Consider the following 16,293-nt stretch of genomic DNA (forward strand, 5'->3'; position numbering starts at 1 on the left):
TTTTTATTGCACCTTTCGACTCACAAGGTCTGTAGTTGTAAACTGTTTTTTTGGACTTAGTCTAGGGTCATGGGTGTGTAGCAAGCCGGGGCTGTTAAAGGGAGTCTCTTTCATGCCTGGGATGATTTGTGTGAGGATTCCCACCCACATCCCAGGGAAGGAGGAATTTCAGCTTGCGGGCCCCCTCCGGCACATACACTGGCCTTGGGGTTGCAGAGATGTGAGAGCGATGCTTCCTGCTCAGATTTATACCTTGCTCCCAAAGAGGCAGCTGACAGATGGGAATGTCTAGAATTTGAATTTCAATAGGTTTTTGCATATCACTTTATCTTTTTGTTTTCCCTCCCTCCCCAGACTGGCACTGGGAAGACATAGGGTGCATTCCTAAGCGTTAATATTATTGATGCTGTTGATGGGGAGAAGGGGGCTTCCTGTTTAAAAATGCTAGTCCTTTGTGTGCTGGAGCCCCGGGGCAGTGAATGCACACTCTGAAAAATAAAATTCCCAGGGAGAGTAGTTACCGTGATCACAGTAGACACTTTGCAAGAAGCCATGGCTCGTCTGTTCATATTTGTTCAGAAAACCTCCTAGAAGCTATAGTCCATTTTAAGGACTAAATGCCCTGCGGGATCTTATTATTTATGACAGGGAAGACAGGATGCCTTCCCTTTCCACTCTTCCTCAACCTCCTTTGTTCTGGGCACCACACAGGCATGATAAAAGTGTCTCATTTGAAATCAAAGCTCTGAACTGGTAAGATAAAGGGAAAGAATAAAGCAGGCAAAACAATACAATATCTGCATTCCTAAGTCTTAGAAAGCAGATTTGGTTCGCCTCAAATCCCCTAATGTATTGGGCCCAATTTTCATTTTCAGTAAAGCTTTTTTACCCTTCTTGAGCTGTGTAAGGAGGACATATAGGAAGATGTCATTTCCATCCTCTTTAAAGCTATTGTGTCCTGCCCGTGCTGTATAAAGTGACTGCAGTGTGAGCGAGGCTCATGGCCGTTGTCTTCAACATTGTTTCCACTCCAGGTGAGTGGAAATTTTGCTTCTAAAGGCAGAATCATCTTGAGGCTTAATGCAGGTGTTAATAGCTAAACAGTTTAGAAAGTCGGGTTTATAAATAAAGAAGCAGAATGATACCAATCTTGGAAGAGTAGCTCACTGTAATTTGAAAGTAACTGGTCTGGGATGTAACAGCTGCCCTCTGGCTAGTAAAAATGGAGATAGGCATCTTTTGTGAAGGGATTGGGACAGCAGCAGCAATGTTACTTGTCATACTGGGAGTACTGCGAGCTTTGGAAGAGTCTGTATGCTGAGGATTAAAGTAACGTCTGTGCCGTGTAGCTGAAGAAATGGGAGGTAGTGTGCTTTGGCCCGAGTGTCCGCCTTATTCCAGGTGGATTGCTTATGTTTGTTTCCTGATGGAATAAAAAGGTTCCTTCCCAATGTCTTCCTAAGGCCTTGCGTAAGAGCAAACACCCGCTCCCTCCAGGATTGGTCTCCATCTGCCAAACTCCTCGTTATTCAACTTTTGCTGTTTGTTGATTCATGTCAGATCTTTTTTCGTTGCTTGCCTCCTCCCACCACCCAAGCTGGAGCGTGCTGCCATGCAAAACTGGAGTAACTTGACTGCCGCAGTCACTCCGGTTATCCTAGTTTAGCTAATGTCAGGATTGGGCTGAAGCGTTATTTGTCTTTGAGTGACTAGTGAAAGCTCTGGGCTGCGTGCGTGTGTCCAAAGTACTTGATGTTATTCAGGGTTGGCTTGGGTTACTGTCAAGTTTTTGGAAAATCTCCTGCAGCACTGCTACCATTTGTAGCAGAGGTAGAAGTAGTGTGGGTGAGGCTCAAGCAGCCGTGCTGCAACTTCGTTTAGACTGTTTCGAAGCCGTTTGATCAAGGGAAGGATACTGCATGCAGCCTATGGCTGGTGTTTGAATAAGGGAGGGCGAAGGCAGTTTGCCTTCACATAAGTATGAGTTGGAGAACAGTCGATTCTTCTCTGAAGGTATGGCAGCTGTAGACAGGACAATAAATATTTGGTTTAGATTGTATTAAAGGGAGGCTGAGGTCAGCCATTAAGAAACTCCATCTGTAAGGATAGCTAGGCTAGCAGCTCAAGTAATTACCAACAGAAAATGGGTGGCATTTTTATCACTGGGGACTGTTGGAGAAACTTCGGGTAGAGATGGCTGAGGTACAGTTGAACCTGCGCTGGTATCGTCTGATGGCATCTTGGCTCTTGAGTGTTATCCTCTCTGTTCCATATCTGCAAGTATTGGGAGAGTAATACACACTTAGCAGCTTGATCTTGATGCTTACTTGATTGTCCATGCTGATGCTTACCTGGTTGTCCTTAATGCTGCTGCCCCACTTGAGGTTCAAGATAAGAAATCTGCTAACCGGTGACACCTTCCATGGGACACGGTGCACCCACCACCTTTGGGCTTGGTCTGAAATAGGATTTTTTCTCAAACTATACAAATTGTGTAAGTATTAGACATGCTTTTAAGTTACAGTATCATGTTCTCTTTACAGCAAATTTAGCATGACGTAAAGACTTCAGTACATTTTGATGTCAAGATCTCACATCCGTATTGGTGTAGTGTGTGCTTGGGCATGCCAGGTCAAATGATCATGATATCCCAAAGTGAACATGGGTGAAAGAACACTGTCTCCCTGACAGGTAGTTCTGATGTTTAATTCTGCTCAGAATACTGTTTTTCAGGAGGATCATTAATCTCCAAGGTAAGCTGGATAAGCAGGACTGCATTAAACTCTGCCAAAACATATAGAGGTTTAGCAAAATTAGTATGAATGAGAAAATACGTATTTCAGGTGCCTCTTTTGCTATTTTTTTCTCCTAGCTCTGCATTTCCCAGTTTGCTCCCCTTGTTTCCCAGTCCCACTGCTGGCCTTGTGACCTCTGTGTCACCTGAGCTGCTGACGCTACTGCCCTGTGTGCTGCATGCCCTCACCTCTGTCGTTTCGCTTTCAGCTCCCACTTGTTTTCCAGTTTTGGCCTCTGATAACTCATTTCCTTTGAACTACAGCCCCGTCTATTATTATTACTCCTTCACCTCCAGTTGCAAGCCCTTGAGGCCCTTGTCTCACCTAACCAAAGCCCATCCCTGCTGCATTGTCACTAAGGCTGTAGTGCTGCTTTTTATTCCAAGTACAATTCAAACATGTTAATGGAATTAATAGGTTGACCTTGTCAGTCCTTGTACCTTTGAAACCCCTCTCCTTTCTCAGTTAGCCTTCAGCTAACTGATTTATATCTCCTTACCATATATTGCTTCCCTCAGGGTGGGTATGCTGTACTTGATGGAATTAATTCAGAGATGTCCTGTGGTCGGTTTGTTCAGGAGGTCAGGTCGTATTATCTTAGGGCTCCCTTGTGACCTTAGAGTCTATGGAAATGTCAGATGTATCTGTTAACCTGGAAAGTTGTTGCATATTTCATGGTATCAAACTTTCCTGTCTCTACATAGGTGACATACCTATGCATCTAGCTAACCTTGCAGTTATCATTCTTATCCAGTTATAAATACTCCACAAATTTGGCAGAATTTGGCAATGAAGAGCATGGAGAGAGTTCTTGCCAAAAAACTTACAAAAGTGGTTCCTGGTTCCTCTATGCATTTTCTCATTGACATAACAGAAGCCTTCTCCAGGTTCAAACTGTAGGTAGTGCTTGTGCGTATCATTACTGATACGTGATTTTAGTTAGATAATTACTGTTGAAAGCAGTCAATTCTGCTGGTCAGATAAGTTTTTAGCTTTTGAATTTACAGCCTTCTGTCCCTGGAAGGGGACTAATTTGACTCAAATGCAGCCAAAGCTGACAGAGGTTATTGTATAATCTGGGCATGAAAAAGCACCGAGCGAGCTGCCAAGCTGGTCAGTCTCTGATGCCAGATGTTCCTACGCTAACCAAAATAAGCCAGTACTCCAGCTGGAGCCAAAGGCTGGTGTTGGCAAGGATAAGGAGGAGTTGCCGTTTTGCTGAGATTATTGCCTACAGACGCTGCCCAAAGGAAGGCTCCGGTAAGCCTGGGCAGATACGAACAAATGCGGCTTCCTTATTGCTAGACTTTGTGTGGAAAGACACTGACATTGCTTATCACTTTTAATGACCTACTTTGCTCTCCGTGGGTATGGTGCTCTTGTGATTGCTGAAAATATGTGCTTATTCTTGGCTGGTTCTTGTCATCATAGTTAATTTTAATGGTTTTTATCTGATGACACTGAAATTAATCCCCTTTAACGTATTTCATGACTTCTTTTAACACAGAGGCCAGCCTTAACTGATGTCAGCCTGGCACAGGATAAATGCTGCAGCATCAAAAAGCACACAGCATTTTTATTTTGGGTTTTTTTTTTACAGTGCAAGTCAGTAAGTACACATTTATGAAGGTTATTGGAGATAGAAGGATATCTTTTTAATTCTCACATTATGGAATTTTAAGATCTCCTTCTGAAAAATCTTTATGACCAGCGAGGGAGCCCAGTATAGATATTAGTACAATTATTGATGTGGTGTTTGTTGGTTCTTCTTCAAAACCAGCATCCTATTCAAGGACTAAAGGACGGTGCTTGGTGGTGTGTGGTTCCAGATTCTGGTTGGGTTTTTAGGGCTGTATAAATTAGCTTCCAAAATAGAATCTGCTGTGGCAAGAGGAAAGGAGTAAAATGTCTTGTTGCTAAGGAACATGACAGAGAACTGGGAGATGTGACTCAGTTCTTGGCTTTGTGTAATTTCTCTTCAGCAAGATGTGGGTCCACAGAGCACGTCTTTCTAAGCGTGAAGGGATGGATATTAAAAATATTTACTGAGGTTTTAAGGAGGGGCCGAGATGATGGATGCTGTGTGGGAAACCAGTTGAACTCAGTCCACTCACAGTTAAATGGATTCCTAAATGTCTGCAGAGTCAGGAGCACAGGGAATATGTGACAAAACCAAACGCGGCTTCTCATCTCCCAATTCCTGGTACTGCTCGTTCTTCAAAAGAGTGTGTTGCTGCTCTCTCTCCCCGCGGTAGAGTTTAATTTTAGAGGAGAATGGGTCTTGTGGGACTAATAGCCTGGAAAAAATGTAGCTTGACTTGCTGTAAATCTCTCTTCAGAGAGGATGGATTTTGCTTTTGTTTTCTAATACCTAGCTGTGCTTTTTTTATGACATTCCCACACCTTCTTCCATCTTTGATTTTGTGACTGGATATTGCAGTTTGTTTATATATTTAAAATTATGCAGCCACACATGTTCTTGCATTTGACCTTTAGCACCATGCTCTCCTCGCAGCAGGGGACAGCGGGGTTCTGTAGCGTGTAAAGTCTGTGTTAACAACAAGAGAAACAAACACGCTGGCCATGAGCTGCATGTGGGTCAGCATACACCCTCCAAGATTTTCTCTTCAAGTCAAAGTTTTCTAATCCTGTATTAGAAAACATGCTGCTGTCACCAGTCCCATGAAGAGGATTTTCTCTAGGCGCTAGTTCAAACCCAAAATATTAGTGATAGCAACAGGAGATAAAGCAGGTGTTCTGTATTTGTTTAGCATGGGGTTGTTTTCCCTTGGCAAAGTCTGATAAGGTCACAGGGGGAGAGGCAGTGGGTTTCTGAGGATGTCCTGTAGGAAGCTGCCTTTATCCCCTTCAAAATGTGTTGCTGGGTCACCGTACGCCTGGGTGTCTGCTGAGCGAGCACTTGCCTTTTGTCCACAAAGATGTGCAAGACTTGAAATCTGTTAATGCCCGCTTCTCTCTGGTTTGCTTTCCCTGGTCTTTGAAAAGAGGCAGGGTGTGTAAGATGGGAGGTGCAAGGTTGACTGTGTGGTCTTTTGTTCTCGGAGCCTTTGCATCATGGGGGTTTTCTTACTGAAAAGGGAAGGAAAATGTATGCAGAAAATAGTTTTGGGGACACAGTAAGGCTGCATTTCCTAAAAGGCTTCTCCTGTTTGGTTGCCATCATTCAAAGCCACTGAATCAGGAGCCAGTGCTCTTTTCCATCCTACCTTGCCTTCTGTTGCCAACACATGGGCAATTGTAATGAAATATTAAATTTTAGAAGTGGTCTCAGGAAGGGCTTTATGGCCGAGACATGATGCTTCTGCAGTTTGGGCCAAGATGCGTATCGTTGGACTGTGCTGTAATCGTATGGGTGTAAACCCAGCGTAATTGCCTGCCTGCCAAATCTCTGCAGGCACAGGAGGGCTCAGGAGTTGGGACTCCGTGGCTTGCCGGTGCCTCGGCGAGTTCTGAGCTGGTGTGCCAGCGGGCTGAGGGTGCAGTTCTGCAGCGTGTTGGCTTTGGCAGGAGCTCAGCCGGAGGAGGTCGGGTTTCCTGTGCTTTGCTCCCGCCGCCCCCTCGCTTGGGCTGCCACAACTGCTCATGTTCTTCTGCCGTAAGAGCATCAGGTTCAGCAGATTATTTTTAATCTGGGTCGCTGCGGTGATTTAGCTTGTGGTGTAACCTCACAGAAAGGTGTAGGAACATGACAGAAGTGCCATGATGGCCCTGAAGGCAGCAGGTCAGAGGGAGACGCAGGAGTCGTTGGCATATCCCGAGAGCTCCCCACGAGCTTTCAGCAGGTTCCTGAAGTAACCCAGGAAGGGCATGTTGTGCTGAACAAGAGCCATGAAGCTGCTTTGAATCAGCTGATGGCTGACACATTTCTCCAGTAAACAAGCTGCATAAAATATATCCTGAAGTGCCTTTTCAGTCCGTGGCATCAGGGTGAACAAGCCCTGCTTTTAATGAACTCATTTTAATTTAATGGTTTTTATCAATGTCAGGGGAATTTTGGGCCTCATTTGTACTACAAAAGCCTGGTGGTATAGCAACAGCGGCATGGTTTGATTGATAAATGTTCCTCGGGGAGGTACCGGCCATGGCAGTTTCCCAAACCCACAATAAACTACCTGGCACAAGTCTTCCTTTTTCTTCCCTCCCTTCCCACCCTATGAAGGCTTTGGCCAGCACAGCTATGTCAGCTAAGGGTGTGGTATTTTTTCGCACTCCTAATTGACGTATTCATGCCAGCAAAACTTCAGGACTAGTCCAGCCTCAGGTGGGGGTTTTTGTTTGGGTTTTGATGGGTTTTTTTGCAGCCAGTCTCGCTGTGCTGGATGGGGAATTTGTCTTTGCTTGTTCAGGCCAGGGTACTGAGCCAAACCTGCCTTTCTGAGGAAAATCAGCCCCTGCTCCTTCTAGGAAAGCCTCCGTTTCGTGGTAAACAATTTGTTCTATAGCAGTTAAATCTGAGGTGGAAAGCAATACAGATAAATGTTAGGATTGTTGTTTAGTTTTGTCTGCCTTTCAGTTGGTAACTCAGCAGCATCTCTGACTATAGCAGCCATTTAAAATTGTCCGGTTGCAATACTGCTTTATCGTCTGAATTTACTTCCATGACGCTTGTCCACCTGAACGCCTCACATGGAGACACAAACTGAATGGTTCAGATCTATCACGTCTCCACTTTATTGGTGGGACAGTAGAGCTAGAAAAGGGCTGATGATTTTACCCACGTCTCCTTAGCCTGTAACAATTTTAGATTGGTTTCTGGTCAGAGCCCTGTGTCTTGACTCCATAACTTCCTTGCATTCACTGATTCTGGGTTTTTCAAGATCAGCAAATGGGTGTAGGAGTGTAGGGCAACTCCGTGCACTGCAGCAGGAGAGCACCCCTTGCTATCGCTGGTGCTGTCACCAGTGGGACAGCAATGGTTGGGGAACAGCGTTTTGGAGCAGAAAACGTCTGTTCTGCAGGATTCTTGGTAGCAACCTTGGCATTGGTGCTTATGCAGAAACTGGGACTGCTGTGCTAGTTTCACCTGGAGCGAAATGCACCAGAAATTAAATATCTCTCAGGATGCATTGCTGGTTTGAGGGTCAAGTGATGCCAGAGGACTGGGAAGCAGGATAGAAAGCCTTTCAGCTTTTATTGCTGTTGGCAGAAAGACAGCATCCCTGACAGCCTCCTGAGCTCTTAGGGCTTACAAGGGTAGCTTAGCCTTATCAGACACCTACTTGCTTTTTTGTTGTTTTTTGTTACCTGTCAGCACAGAGATGACTGCTTGGATTTTCTTGATGTTCTCTTTTTCTTCCCCACCCAGGAGCAGCCTAACTCCTATCGGTGAATCATTCTTGCATGGGTGTAAAACTCTGAAGCCAGTTTAGCCCAAGAAACTCTCACCGAGAGTGGGCACTGATTCAGAGAAAAGCGGTGCGGGAAAACTTTAATCAAGGAAACATGCAAGTGTTTCAACAGGCTGTTGGGAACTGAATCTCTGGTTACTGAGCCTGCTCAGGCATTGCCCTGGCAGTGTGTTGGACTGCTGCACGGGTACACTGTGAGAGTGTGTTTGTAGAACTGTACTTAATGATGCGGAAAACAAGACAATTATTTTAACCTGTACTGAGTGGCTTGAAGGCAGAGCAGATTTACCGTGTTTTAAAAACTCGGGTCTCCTTTCTGGTTAGTGATGTAAACAAGTATCAGTGCCAAGTAAAGTCATCTTTGGACCACAGAAATGTATCCACTGCACCTATTTCTGGTTTTCATGCCTGAGGTGACATCCCAAAGTCACTTCCTGACCTGGTCGCCAGCATTAGTAGGATTTCTGCAGTACTGGAATTGAATGCGTTTTTCTCCATTTTACATTTGTTAGCTGATGGACTAATTTTTCATTAAGTCAAGCAAGATACTGCATGAAGAACTGTATACAGAGTCTGTGAAATTATTCGAATTAATACCTGCATATTAGTTATTGCTTTATTTGTCTGTTTACTTGACTGTTGTAAAAGCACCTGTCTCCGGTCTATCACCTCCAATAGGTTTATCACAGGAGCCTGAGGGTGCTAACCCTTCGAAATTCCACACAGTCAGGATGGGGCTGTCTCCATGTATTTTTGAGCGGGGCTGATAGGACATGATAAATGAGCTGTTACTTTACCGTGATGATGGATGCAACTGAAATCTGTCCTAACTTTGTTTGGCGTGTCAGCACAATCTGTTCATTTATTGCATGTAATTAAAAAAAACCCTGTCAAACTGTAAACATTCCTTTAATTAAAGCCCCCATAGCCACAGTTTGTCATGCTCAGTGCTTCTGTGGTTTGTTAAATTGAGTTTGTTCGTTGAGAATGTAGACATGGGGCGTTTTGGAGATTTTAGGATTTCAGGTATTCGGAATTATTTTGGCTGCTGCAGATCAGTGCACTGTCACGCTGCTAAAAGGGACTTTATCCAAAAGCAGAACTCTGTGCCACTCAGATGGAAATACGCTAAAGTCATTGGAATCAGGTTTGATGTAAATAGGGGGACTTCATCGATACCTGGTAAAATAGAGGGGAAAATGCTTGGCTGTTTAAAGGGCTTAAAACATCATGAAGCATCGAGTGGTATAACCTTGTTCTGGGGACAAGGTTTTTCATGTTGTCTGGCTGAAGAATACCCTGTCTGCCTGTATGAAGCATTACTGCATAAATCTGTATTTTGCTGAGTCCCAGCTTCCAAAGCTGCTCACAGAATTTCAAGTTGTGCTTGTTGGTGAGCAGTAGTGACACTGAGGAGATACACCGTTGTCACCAGGGGTCTTCATTGCTTTTGATATTTGTTTGAAATGGCATTACTCCGCTGAAATTTGATCACAGTACTTCGGGTTTTAATGCAGGTGCAATACATGGTTGTCTTTCCTCTCTGGGATCCGAGGCAGGAGCCCGGGAGAGCAATTGCTGGTAGTGCCGTGTGGTGCTGCAGGAGCCTTTACAACTTCCTGGAGCTGTAAAGGCTTCCTCACAAAGCACAGCCTTTTATACCTAGTGATTTGTTCTTTTCAAAAGAGCTCTTCTGTTGAATTTAAACTGCTTTTAAATCATGTATACAATGGCACTTTTGTTGGGAAGGCCAGAGCCCTCTCATTTTCAGAGTGGGCCTCAGGAAGAAAAGTTGACATTCAAGGGCATTGTTCTGCTTCCCATTCAAACCTCCTTCCAATTTGCATGAGTTTATTTGTGTCACCCACTTCTGCCCTGTGTGACTCTCCGTTTCCTTGACTGTGGATTATGCGGGACTGGGTGGTTTTAACAGAGTGACTGATTTCAGCAGCGTAACGATATTGCATAGAGAAATGGAGCGGGAGGTTTGGAGGGAGGGATGGCTCGTGAGCTATGTTCTCGTTCCTTTGTAGACTTCTTGTATTCATTCTGGAAAGGATAAACTGCATTTTTTCATGTCAGCTGCCTTAGTTTTCTATTAAGTAAAACAAAGACACTAATGTTTTTGTCTTGCAATGGCTTGAGAAGACTCGGGGAGCTCATAATGCCCTGGGAAGGACTGTACCTACACAGCTGCAACGAGGTTTTCATTAAAATTGCAGGTGTGCTGGAAGGGCAGTCTGTAGCACTTAGACCTAAACGTCCTCTAGGTTTGCATAATATTAGTCATTTGTTTGTTCTGGAGACACTTAAGACTACTAGAATGAGAGCCAGTAACAAAGCACTTATCTCTGCTTGTAGATTATAAACTGTGTTTGTCAGTGTAGGTGAGATTACTGCCATTGTTAGTTTAGCCTTGTTCGTTTTTCCAGAGATGAAAACTGCAGCTCCCAGGTGCTGCCCACCGTCCAATATGCCCTGACGGTACTTTGGTACACTCCCACCTGAAGCTGCTTTGCAGATAAACGTGTCTTTGTGTTAAATTCTTCCATTACAGCTGTCTCCTGTTATTTCTGTACTAGCCAAGAATTAGAACAAAAGCCAAGTCTCTGTTTAGTATCGGACCTTGGAAAATCTGTTTCTGTTAATAATTGATACGAATGTTAATCCAGTTCTTGTGTGCTCTGTAGCATGTGTTATGCTTGGCCTTGCCTGACTGGGCCAAATCTAAAGTGAACTCTTTTTTTTTTTTTTTTTAATTTTGTTGTGCAGTGTCGAAAAAACACGGCAAGCTCATCACCTTCCTTCGTACATTCATGAAGTCGCGCCCAACAAAACAGAAACTGAAACAGCGGGGGATCCTGAAGGAAAGGGTGTTCGGCTGTGACCTGGGAGAGCATCTTCTCAACTCTGGCCATGATGGTAAGAAACAATCCATTCCTGAGTTCTTCCTCCATCAGGAATCTTATTTCAGGGTGATCATAGCTAGCAAAGGGCTAGTTGCTGCTAGCGGAGAAATGTGGAACAAAGGTCGATGGCTGAAATATAAATTGAAGCTAATCCTAATAAGAAGCAAGCATCATGGCTCAGCGTGGGACTGCTGAAGATGGGTGGAACTATGAAAGATGAATTCTCAACCTCCTGAAGTCTTCGAATAAATACTAAATATTTTCTTGCAGGGGATAAAATTTATGTGTCAGTGTCAATGAATTAATTAACTGGTATGTTAGATCCATACATTTCTATAACTCACTACCTTTGTATGATTCTAGCACAGTTTGCAGTATAAATCCTTCACCTGCCTTTGATGTCACAAAGTTAGCAGGAAGTAACTGGATGTTATGTTTTTCCACAGCTTTTCTCTCAGCTTGTTATGGTGAGTTTTCTGTGGCTCTTCTCGGTCCCTTTTGCCTTCCCATTGGCACTTTAGGGAGGTAGGAGAAGAGCTGTCCATTCCAAGAAAAAAATTACAGTTATTCCTACTCTTCCTTGGACAAATTTTAAGTTCACGTGCTCTTTCCAACCCCCTCGCTGTGGCATCTCCAGTCGAGGCTGTGAAGTCATTAACAAGTGGCAAACAGAGGACTGGGAATTCTTTCACGGTTCGCTAGCCAAGGTCATTCCCACAAATAGGCCACACTGAGGGTCATTTAGAAAAGCAGCATGGAGCGGCCATGGGCTGCAGCCAGTGTGCCCAGGAGTTAGAGCCATCAGGAAGTCAGCCATGGGTGTAGCATCACTGTCTGGCTATGTCAGCCCATTGATCTGTTTCGTATTTTTGCTTCTTGCCTACCGCAGTAGATTGTTCAGCAGACCTCTTATGCTTATGTTGTTAATCTGGTGTCTCCCAGCTTTTGCGTGCAGGCTGAAGGAAAAGTGATGTGACGTGTGGGGTAGGAAAGGAGTTTCTCTGTTAAATTTGATTTCAATGGTATTTCACACTCCTTGTTCATATGAGAGCCGTCTGGAAAAGGGATGGTAAAGGGTGGGGAGCTGTTTCCTGCACTTTTTCCAACCGATTCAGTTGGTAACAGCAACGTGCACTCCCTTGCCTGACACAAAGTATTTTACTACCAGCTGGTGCATAATATGAGCTTGTTCTTAAGGAGTCAGGACTGTGGCAAAGCTCATTGGCTTGTTAATTGGAACCAGTAGAGATCTTTATTGCTGGGGCTTGAAAAGCATCAGAGAGCCAGAAACTGCATGGTTTGGAGACAGAAACAGACAGTAACCCATGTAAGAGCTACATCAGGAGTAGGTAATTTACACCACTGGGTAGCTCGAGAGCCTGATTTTATATTCATGCTCTGGGAGCAATCTTGGAGGGCAGGAGGCATGCCAGCAGAGTGAGCTCATTAATGGGAAAGAGAGAGTTCTCTTTTATCCCCAGCCCTCCTCCTGTCCATTTTTGTTAGGCACAAGTCAGCAATAATTAAAGCTTTTCCCTGCCCTCTGCACTGACTTCTTCCCCTGGCTTTGAGGGGTATGCATTTCACTTTATTTAACATTAAAAACACATCCCAAGCAGAACTAAAGTGTTTGAACTCCTCTGGAGGCTCCTGTTTGACAGTCTCTAGGAGCTCACTTCTTGTTCTGGTCACTCCTCTACCATGAGGTGCAGCAGAGTGACTGGGACTGAGCTGTGCTAACGAGGTCTCTTCATCTGAGAAGTTGCCAGTTGCTTTCACCCTTCATTTGGTAACTCTTTCCTAACTCCCTGGAGTGAAGCAGATCCAATTTGAATGTTGCTAACAGGGGCATGTCTCCATTTCACACAGCAGGATTGGTTTTTTTCTGTGTGATTCAGCTCTCTGACCTGTATTCCAAGTGACATAATCCCTGGGATTGGTTTTCTGGAGACATTTCTGGATTCCTGTGAATCAAGCTCCGTGCATGCACAGCATTTTAAGATTCTCCCAAGCTGTAGCATTGATGTTGCACAGCCTTGGAGCCAACTGCAGTGCTGATCTACTGAAAGGGGACTGAGATATCACAGGAGATGCAAAGTTGAATCAGACAGAGCAAAGATGCTGTCCTGCCTCTTCACCTCAGAACCAGAACATAAACAAGTATTTTTATAGGAGCACAGAGTACTGTAGCTGAAGTCTGTGCATGGTACCTACCGGTAATGCTTTGGGATTACAACATAGAACATCTCAGTTCAGAAAAACAAAAAAGAACCCAACACATTCGTAGATTTGTTTAGGTTATTGCTTGTTTTGATGGGTTGCTGTCCAGTACCCAAAAAGATTTAGTGGGACTGAAGGAGAAAATTATGCCATCCACTGCCTTCGAACGGCAAGGCATTGATGCGCGCCTCAGAAATGCAATATTGAACCAAACTGGAGTTACATTAAGAACTTTATTAATGAACAGCTTTGGGAAGCTGACAGAGCCTAAATTCTCAAGCATTCACTGTGTAACAACATGAGCTCTCCCAATTTTGCAGTCACGACCATCGGAAACTTTGCTTGTCTTTTAGAAAGGAAAGGGTGAGAGAGGGGTAGACCAAGATAATAAAAAAGGGTAAGGACAAAAACTGAAATAGGTCGAGTATTTTTTTAGTAAACACTGTGTTGAGGCAGCTGGCTCAGATTGCTTAGCTAGGAGAAGAGTGTGTTTGCTATCGTGTGTCTATATCCAGAGGGGGATTTACAGAGAAGAAATGTTGTACCTACTGCGGTATGTTGTCTCTCTGTGGGATCAGCAAGTGATCACTCTCGTTCTGCATCCGTTGTGCCTGGCCTGAATGTGTAAGAGGAAAGTGATACAGAAATGTGACCTGTTTCACTGTTACGGAGCAAGAGCCCAGGCGGTACCATCCTGCAAAGCCACGCACACACGCTGTACGTTCAGCGTGGGCCACATTCTGAGCTCGTGACGCATGCGCCTTAGTTTACCTGAGTTTTGAGATTAGTCTTGTGCTAAGACAGAGTGCTCTTTCTTCCGAAAGGTTCCTCTCAGGTTGGTGGGTCAGAACTTGGATCTGCTAAACTTCAGGGTATAAAACATCCGTATACGGAGTTTGTCCTTAGGGGAGGGTGTCGAGGTAAGATGGGATGAGTGGAGCACGTAGGCTGGTGTTGCTGCTGCCTTTTCATTTTTGGTGAGGGTGCAGTTTGTCATTTTTTTAATTGTTGTGTATGGATCTGAGAAGTGACCCTGTAAGCAGCTATAGGGAGGGAGGTAAGGATTTTAACAAATGTTACAGTAACAGCAGTAGGGATGAGTACTGCACCTTAAAATCTTTCTGTATGCTTGGTGATTCATGGGGGGGGTGCAGTCGTTACTGGGCTGGCAGCTGGAGGCGGGCAGTGTCCTGGGGTTTGGGTTTGGTTGTGGGTTGGCTTTTTTTGTTGTGTTTTTTTAATTCCAGTTTGTCACATGCTGACACTTTGAGCTCTAAACAATGATGGATCCCTTCTGTGTTAGGAGCTACACCTCCATGTGGTGTGAAACGGTCCTTTCCCAAAGGCACTTGTAGACAAGACAGCAGTGAGGGGAAGGAAGCGTCATTGTCCAGTTCCTTGGATGAGGGTTTGAGTCATGGGCAGATCACAGGATTATTTTTCAAAGTCCTCTGTGTTCCAAGTGACTTTGGAAAATGGGAATTGGGAGCCACGGTGCTCCTCAGCGCTGGGCTGAGGTGTACATAGATGTGTTGCTTCCACTGAAAGTAACAGCGCTCTGTCCTTCTGGTTCCTCTTCTCTGTCACATGTCAGTGCTGAATTGTGGGCTGGTACCTGCAGAAGTAAAAACGGGTTTGATATGAGTGATTTTTGACTTCTCTGTTGGGTCCAAATCTGGCAAAAGTTGTGGTGATGCTCCCTTCGAGTCTGTTGGTTTGCACAATATTACTGCAGTCAGCTTTAGTCACCCAATGGAGCCTGCCTTAAGAGGCCCGTCTCCATTTAATTTTAGTGCATTATTCATATGTTGGCTCCTGGGTTTCGAGTACTTCCCCTGCCAATGGAGCATCATTTGGAAGCAGACCAAGCTTCGCGGGGAGTAGCTGTTTGTTCATCGCTCTGAGAAACGTTCCCACTTGGGTTGGTGCTGTTGACACCTGCCATGCTAGTTTGCTTTGTAGAGCTGTGAGGTGCAGCAAATTCAGCATAATCCCTGACTCGCAAAGAGGCCTTGTTCCCTCTGTAGGCAGAGAGACTTTCCCCCCCCCCTAAATTTTTCTCTCTCAAAGGAAACCAAATACAACTTAAATTTAGCTCGACCCCAATTAGAGAGAATTGTGCTCACAGAGGATGTGTTTGTTTACTGTGGGAGCTGGTTAAATGCTGCATTGCAGCATCTGTACCACGTCCTCGTTTGTGCCTCAAAATATTCTGAAACTGAGGTTTTATGACAAGTGTCGGAGCCCCCAGTTGCGTGGTTAGCAGGGAGTTCGTGCCCGGCTGCATGGAGAGGCCGGGAGGCTGGAGCGCTGGGCAGGTTGCTGGCTGTCCCTGGCAGGGCACGTGGCCGCGGCGTTCCGGCTTTGTGCAAGGGGCTGGGGCGGGCTGGATGGAGCCGCAGTGCCAACGGGGAGCTGGGCGGTCGCAGGTTTGGTGGTGCCGTTTCTCTCTGGCTTCCTGAGCTCACTGGTCGTGGGGATCTGTTGGCCACCGCTCAGGCGGCGCTCTCGCATGGTCGGCACGCCAGGGGAAAGCCATGTAGCTCTTCTGGGAGGAAAGGAGTTGGGAGCTGCAGCAGATGAGGGATTAGTTTTCAGTGTACTTTTTATTCAAATGCTGCTGGGAATAACGTACTGGAATTGCTTGGGCTGCGGAGGATGGGGTATAAAATACTGGCGGTTCTTTTTGCGTGCTGAAAATGTTCCCGTCGCCTGGCACTTGATAAGAGAGATCATTTCTCCCTCAGCTGAGCGGAGCGCAGGCTAACCTGGCATCCCCTGAAATGCGGGTGTTGGGTGTTCGTTTCATGAGGTAATCCACCCGATAGTGTCAGCTGTATTAACAGGGGATTTTGTAGGCTTAAAGGAAATGGGGTTTTTTGTACCTCTTTATGCGTTTGTTGCATTGATACATCATAAACTTCCATAACCGGAAAAGATAGTTTTAAAAACGGCACTGATTTTTAGTTGACAAGTTTCCCATATTGAAGGACCTATACC

General features: G+C 45.0%; 1 protein-coding gene across 5 annotated transcripts in view; it reads left to right on the forward strand.

Annotated features, from left to right (window-relative positions):
* Window positions 1–16,293, forward strand: part of ARHGAP32 (Rho GTPase activating protein 32) — a 259,327-nt gene that overhangs the window by 210,977 nt on the left and 32,057 nt on the right. For all 5 annotated transcript variants that reach the window (XM_055728664.1, XM_055728663.1, XM_055728665.1 and 2 more), the window contains one exon: window positions 10,937–11,086. In XM_055728664.1, the coding sequence (XP_055584639.1) occupies window positions 10,937–11,086 (150 nt within the window). The remainder of the gene's footprint in view (window positions 1–10,936; window positions 11,087–16,293) is intronic.

This window comes from Falco cherrug, chromosome 17 (assembly GCF_023634085.1).
Source record: "Falco cherrug isolate bFalChe1 chromosome 17, bFalChe1.pri, whole genome shotgun sequence".
In the NCBI taxonomy this organism is placed as follows: Eukaryota; Metazoa; Chordata; class Aves; order Falconiformes; family Falconidae; genus Falco; species Falco cherrug.